Source organism: Antrostomus carolinensis, unplaced genomic scaffold (genome assembly GCF_000700745.2).
Source record: "Antrostomus carolinensis isolate BGI_N321 unplaced genomic scaffold, ASM70074v2 scaffold29846, whole genome shotgun sequence".
Classification (NCBI taxonomy): Eukaryota; Metazoa; Chordata; class Aves; order Caprimulgiformes; family Caprimulgidae; genus Antrostomus; species Antrostomus carolinensis.
The window spans coordinates 5,444-12,479 of NW_010322988.1; the positions used below are offsets into that span (position 1 = coordinate 5,444).

Consider the following 7,036-nt stretch of genomic DNA (forward strand, 5'->3'; position numbering starts at 1 on the left):
TGGCACCTGCATCCCTGTCCTCTGCCCTCATAGTGGCCACCACCTGCTTGAGGGGCGTGTGTCGGGACAAGTTGACAGTGAGGGGGCTGTGCAGAAAGGCAGGGGCATTGTCATTGACATCTTGCACGGTGACGGTGACGCGCACGGCCGCGCTCTTTGGCTCCCACGGTGCCGAGTCCACAGCCTTAGCCAGGAAGCTGTAACTGGGGTGGCGTTCCCGGTCCAGCGCCTGGGCACTTCTGATGTGCCCGCTCTGCGGCTCCACCCGGGACATGCCACTCGTTGCCCAGGTAATAAGAGACCTGCCCATTGGTACCCTCGTCAGGGTCCTCAGCCACCAGCTGCAGCACCAGGGCACCAACAGGCAAGTCCTCTGGCACCTCCACCACGTACGTGGCCTGAACAAAGCCGGGTGCGTTGTCATTTAGGTCCAACACCCGCACGTTCACTGACATGGTGGCACTGCGCGAGGGGGTGCCATGGTCTTGCACCACCACTGTGAGGCTGTAGAAAGCAACTTGCTCCCGGTCAAGGGCACGTGCAGTGGAGAGGACACCGGAGACTGGGTCTAGGCTGAAATCCTGCCCAGGGTCTCCATCTGGAAAAGAAGAGGTGGAATAACAAAACAGCGTAACTATAACTGGCATAAGGAAGGACCTGCCCTATGCTGCCCAGAGAGGACAATGTGAAGTCCACCCCAGTGTGGCCTGGCAGGGAAGGCAGAGTGAGCTGTAAGGCCCCGATGGGACTGAACCTCCTTGGGCCAGCTCTGTGCGTGTGTGTGAGTAAGAACCAGCTCCAACAGCTGACAGGCCAGTGCTGCTGCCACAGGGAGCCCCATGGCATGACAAAAGCCAAGAGAACTCACTTTGCAACCTGTAAATCCAACAGAGTGCAGCCAAGAGAGGGATGGAGCTAGTCCAAGCTTGGGGAACCAGACAAAAGCCTCAGGATTAAGGAAGTGCAGCCTGTCCAGATCTTGGGGTGCTCTTTACTGGGGACAGACACACTAGAGGACTGAGAGGCGGCAGCGGCTACACGTGGTTTGGAGCATGAGAGAGCTGAAGTGGAACAGGAACTGCCACAGGTGATGCTTCCCAGAGCCACGGGCAACCCAGGGTGAACAGCTACTGCCAAGAAGGAAGCTGCAGAGCTCCCCGTGCACCTCACCTGCCACACGGTATTCCAGGCGCCCGTTCTCGCCTCCGTCCGGATCGGTGGCCCGCAGGGTGTAGAGTGCCACGCGGCTCTGGTTCTCGGGGACCTCCACAGAGCAGGACTCACTCTCTAGGTGTGGTGCGTGGTCATTCTCATCCTCTACTATTATCCGCACAGTTGCCTTGGAGAGGTTGGGGGGCAGGCCACCATCCCGAGCATAGACTGCAGGAACACGGCAAGAGCACTGCAGGCTGCCCTGCTGACTGCCACCTTCTATTGAGGCTGTCACATGCCAACGCCCAGACCATCACAGGGGCAGCCAGGCATGGAATCGCTGCCATCCTGCATGCTCAAACCACCCAACAACCCTTCCTGCCCCACAAATGCCCATCACTTCCCATGGCCTGGCCCTCCCTGCAGTGGGGAGCACCCATCTGCCTCCCCTGGGCTCCCTACCCCCACTCCTGCATCCCGTGCACCAGCACAGCCCTACCCATCAGCACGTGCTGCTCCTGCTCCTCGCGGTCCAGGGCCTGTGTGGTGACAATAAGCCCCGTCTGTGGGTGGATGGAGAACGGCCCCCCAGAGAGACCCCCATAGGACACCTGCCCATTGGTACCTGCAGGGAGGAAAATAGTTTGAGGGTCACCCAGCAGCAATCTCAGGAGCTTCTCATTTGGCTCACAGCCCTGCACCTCCCTCCTCCCAGGCTTCCCACCCAGGGGGCACACAGGCTGTGGGAGAGGATGATCTCACTCCCTGGCAAGTAAAGCTGGGGCAGAGATGTGTGGTGGAGGGAGGTCCCAGCACAGCCCAGCTTATGGAAGGGAAGATGGGCTAAAGAGCCTCAAAGGGACAAGGCCATTGTCTTGGGAAGCAGAGGGCACCACAGTCCTTGTTCTCTTTCTCAGCTTCTCCCAGGATTCAACCCATCTCGCATCTCTAGGCCAGGTGATGACCCTTCCCTCCATGGTCAGCCAGGCTCTGCAAACCAGGTGGGAGGGAGCAGAGTGCACTCAGTCCTGGGTGCTGCATCTCCAGAAGGGCCCCTGATCAAACTGGGCAGCTCACTCTCACCCTGCATCCTCACCCAGGTCCCGGTCCATGGCCAGCACTTGCAGCACAGGGCTGCCAGCTGGCAAGTTCTCCATGATGTGTGCTTCATACTCAGGCTTCTCAAAAGCAGGAGCCTCGTCGTTGACATCCAGCACCAGCACGGACAGCAGCTGAGTGGCGGAGCGGCGCGGGAAACCGTGATCCATGGCCACCACGGTCAGGTTGTGCTGCACCACCTCCTCCCGGTTCAGGGCCCGCACGATGGAGAGCGCTCCTGGGAACACAGGAGAGGGGAAAGCTGGGACCATGCAGGACAGGGCCATCCCGAGGCTGCAGGCGCTGGGCTGAGCCAGGGACCGCCAGGGCTCCACAGGGACAGCAGTATTGTGCCAACCAGGTATCCACACCGCACACACCTCCCTCCTCCGGGTTCCCCAGCCCACGCTCTACTCCTGTGCCCCATGATCCATCCCCATGTGTCACCCCACCCTCCTCAGCCTCCACCTTCCCAGGGTCCCTGCTGCCCTCCCTGCAGCCTCCTGGGCCCTCACCAGTGCTGGGGTTCAGGTGGAAGCGGCCGTCACTGTTGCCTGCTCTCAACGAGTAGCTCACACGCCCATTCTCTCCCAGATCATTGTCCTGGGCCACCACATGCAGCGCCACGAACCCCGTTGGCTGGTCCTCCATGACGCTGACGGCAGCAGGCGAGAGGAACACGGGCGCGTTGTCGTTCTCGTCAGTCACAAACACACGGGCTGTGACCGCTGCTGAGCGGCGCTGGCTGACGTTGCGGGCCTGGTCTGTGGCCTCCACCACTAAGAGGAAGGAGGCAGCAGCCTCCCGGTCGAGGCTCTGGCGAAGGGTCAACAGCCCCGAGCGGCCATCGAGCTGGAAGGGAGCCCCGGGGGGCTCCTGGTGCAGCAGAGCGTAGCGCACCTGGCTATTGGGACCCACCCCGTCCCCATCCAGCGCCTGGAAGGTGAAGATGGACGAGCCAGCCTGGACGTTCTCGGGCACCACGATGGTGATGGGGTCTTCAGGGAAGGTGGGTGCCTGGTCGTTGCAGTCCTGCACGTGGATCTGTACCAGCACCAGTCGGCTGGAGGGATAGCCGTGCTGCGTGTCCTCAGCGCTCACCTGGAGCACGTGCCGCGCCCCAGCTTCATAGTCCAACTCCCGGGCAGCGTAAATCTCCCCTGTCACACTGTCAACCACAAAGGTGCCGTCCCCACCACCTCCTACCAGGGTGTAGGTCAGCTGTCCTCGTGCAGGGGCATCTGTGGGTGCCACTGAGCCGATCACAGACCCTGGCTTCACCCCCTCGAGAGGGTGCAGGGTCAGGACGGTGGCATCAGGCCGTGGCAGCACCCGGGAGGACGGCAGTACCTGTGAGGAGAGGCAGCAGTGAGGGGCACAAGTCAGGGTGCTGTGTGCCAGGACATCCCCGGAGAAAAGGAGGCTGAGGGGAGACCTTGTGGCTCTGTGCAAGTCCCTTGGAGGAGGGTGGAGAGAGGTGGGGGTGGGTCTGTTCAACCAAGGCCCAAGGGACAGGACAAGAGGAAATGGGCTCCAGTTGTGGCCAGGGCAGTTGAGATGGGATGTGAGGAAGAATTTCTTTGCTGCAAGGGTTCTGAGGCATTGGAAGGGGTTGCCCAGGGCAGTGGTGGAGTCCCAATCCCTGGAGGGATTTAAAAGACGGGTAGATGAGGTACCTAGGGACATGATTTAGAGACAGAATTGTCAGTGTTGGGTTCATGGTTGGACTCGGTCTTAAAGGTCTTTTCCAACCACCGTGATTCTATCCTATTGGGGAGCCAGTGGCAAGGGGACATGGCACCTGCAGAGAGCAGGTGGGGAGGCAAGGTCACAGCTCTTGTGGCCTAACAGATGAATAGTAACCTGAACATCATACTGAGAATAAATATGGGTCTGTCAGGGTGAAAGAGGAGCTAGGGGAGGTAAGGACAGGCAGAGCTGCTGACTGGGCAGAGAAAGCTCAGGGGGATCTTATCAAAGTACATCAATACGTGAAGGGAGGCGATGGGCACAAACTGAAACACAGGTTCCCTCTGAACATCAGGAAACATTTTTCACTGTGAGGGTGACCGAGCACTGGCACAGATTGCCCAGAGAGGTGGTGGAGTCTCCATCCTTGGAGACAGTCAAAAGCCACCAGGGGAAGGTCCTGGGCAACTGAGTCTGGGTGGCCCTGCTTGAGCAGGGTGGTTGGACAAGATGACTCCAGAGGTGCCTTCCCACCTCAACCATCATGTGAGTCTGTGATTCTGTGATTGTATTGTTGCAAAGGCAACAGACACCAGCAGAAACAATTCTGCAAAACACAAGCAAGAGTGGGCAAGAAGAGAGGTAACACTCATCCAGATGAGAGGTACAGAGAAAAAAACATAACACGGTATGACCCAAAGATAAATAAATACTAACACTACTTTTGTTAAACTACTGAAGTTAATTGGGGATGAGGTGCAGCTGTGGATGGGAGAGAGGATGCATGAAAAGCAACAGTGTTATCTGAAGGGAAAATATGGTGAAGAACTCAGCACGCTCATGTCAAGGAGCTGGGAAAAAGAGAGCACAGCAAAACTGTCAGCCCAGAGGGGCTTCAAAACCAGCAACTGCCAAGCCAAGAGCTACATCATAGGGATGCAAACAAGCACTTCAGGGACAACCAGCCTGCCAGTCTGGCCTCAATGCTTTGAAGGCTGTAGAATAATGACAAGAACAGCTACAGACATGGCATAAAAAGGAAATGGTATAAAACATACTGTGGAATGGCTAAAGGCAGATGTGCCAGGTTAACACAGTGCTTCTCTCCTCAAAGACAAAGGAAACGCAGCATCTCTACCTTGCCTGGGTTTTGGCTGGGATCTGATGCAGTAGAACATAGGAGGTTGCTCATTAAGCTGGGGAAAGGCACAGTATGAGCATGGCTGTGTGATAGAAAGGATTAAAACATCGACTGGATTAAGCAGAGTGATGAGCAGGCCTCTGCAGAAATGGCTCTTGGTACTGACATTTACTGCTGGTAGGTGCAAGGGCAAAAGAAAGGTGAGTACATCAGGAATTGCTGATGATGTTAGAAGGCACTGACAGCACAAAGAAGCAGCAGAACATCAAACAAGGAGAGTCAAACAGCCTTGGGAACTGCAAGAACAGGGACAGGAAGGTGTGAAATGGTGTACGTGGAAGTGCCTTGACTGGGGGAAAACCAGAGTCTCTGCTGTAAGAGGAAGCTCATTCCTAACAACAGAGAAAGGACTTGGCTGTCTGGGCCAATGCACCAGACAGCGAGTGCCAAAGTTACACAGATGTGAAGAACACCCTGGGACACTGTTTTCAGCAGATACTGGGAAGAATTAATGTATCTGTGCAAGGGACCTCTAAGGTCTTCTCTGCAACAGCATATCTAGGACAGGGTTGGCTGTCCAAGTCTGGAAAAGAAAGAGCTGTTTACTATTAATGCTGTTGATCACCTTACAGATGAGAACATGCACAGTAGCAGATAGACCCATCCCTTTCCATCTCAGGTTCTCCACACAGGTTTTAGGGCTGGATCAATAGCTGAGAAAGGGCAGAGAGTGCCCTGGGATCATAGATTATCACAGAATCGTTTGGTTGGAAAAGACCTTTGAGATCATTGAGTCCAACCATACCTGTCCACTGCTAAACCAGATCTCTGAGCACCTCATCTGCCCGGCTTTTAAATCCCTCCAGGGATGATGAGGGCAGCGGAGGGTGAGAAGGTGAGGAGGAAGGCTGCCAAGTAGCTGGATGGTGTCCTCCAAGAAGTGAGTGAGGGGTAGGTAGCGCAGGGACAAGAGGAGCTGGGGTGCTGGGTACCTGAACACGAATGATGGCTGAGGTGCTGCGGGGCACCGTGCCCCGGTCGCTGGCTGTCACGGTGAAGATGTACTCAGCACGATCAGCCCGGCGTAGAACTGTGGCAGTCCGCAACTCTCCAGTCGCCATGTGCAGTGTGAAACGCTCTGCCCAGGCTCCTGCAGAAAGAAGGTGAAATGCTGCAGGAAGAGGCAGAGAGGAGGGAGGGCAGGGGCAGGCTGGGATGGAGAAGGGAGCGTGGTGTGGCAGGGCTTGGGCGGTGGGCACCCGTCTGCCCACAAGGCTGACGGTTGCAAGGCAGCGAGCAGCATCAATTAGTCAGTTCTGCAGCTCTTACCAATCAGTGAGTAGGTGATGGTCCCATTCTCACCCTCATCGGGGTCCTTGGCCTGGAGGGAAGCGACCAGAAGTCCCGACGGCTTCTCTTCCAGCACCTGCAGCACAGCCCAGGAAGCAGCTGAGTGGCCCAGGGCACCCTTCAGACTGCACCACAGACCCCATGGACAGCACAGGATCTGCACCCTCCTACACTAGCCCTGCACCTCACCCAAGCCACAGTCCCCTCAGCAAGACCCACAAGCTGTGTGTGCCTGAGGCTGGACAAAGTGGAGAAGTCCACAGCAAAGCAAAAGGAATTTCTGCCTTGCCAGCCCTCCTCCCACTCTGCCCCGTTTAGCATCCAGCTCAGCAGCACTGGGGAGTGCTGCAGCAGAGAGCTACAGGGTGATGGGAGGACACTGTTTCACCCATATCCTATCCAAGGCCCCTACAGCGAGGGAAATCCAGGGCCCCACAACAGCCCTGGTTCTCTCTGCCCCAAACAGACCCCTTCAGCTGCCAATGCAAAAGCGTGAGCACTGACAGGCTCTGAGGCCAGTCACCCTGGCAATGGGAGGTGATTTCACACACACACAGAATCCCAGATTGGTGGGGTCAGAAGGGACCTCAGGAGATCATCCAGTCC

The 7,036-nt window shown here is 57.0% G+C and overlaps 1 protein-coding gene across 1 annotated transcript in view; it reads right to left on the reverse strand.

Moving 5' to 3' along the window:
• DCHS1 (dachsous cadherin-related 1) overlaps positions 1 to 7,036 on the reverse strand; it is a gene marked incomplete at its 3' end in the record, with an annotated part of 21,283 nt that overhangs the window by 5,292 nt on the left and 8,955 nt on the right. Inside the window, 8 exon segments of the mRNA XM_029085573.1 lie at positions 1 to 278; positions 280 to 598; positions 1,171 to 1,380; positions 1,652 to 1,777; positions 2,249 to 2,488; positions 2,766 to 3,600; positions 6,073 to 6,230; positions 6,410 to 6,506. The exon segment at positions 1 to 278 is cut by the window's left edge and continues 252 nt beyond it. Of these exon segments, the coding sequence (XP_028941406.1) occupies positions 1 to 278; positions 280 to 598; positions 1,171 to 1,380; positions 1,652 to 1,777; positions 2,249 to 2,488; positions 2,766 to 3,600; positions 6,073 to 6,230; positions 6,410 to 6,506 (2,263 nt within the window).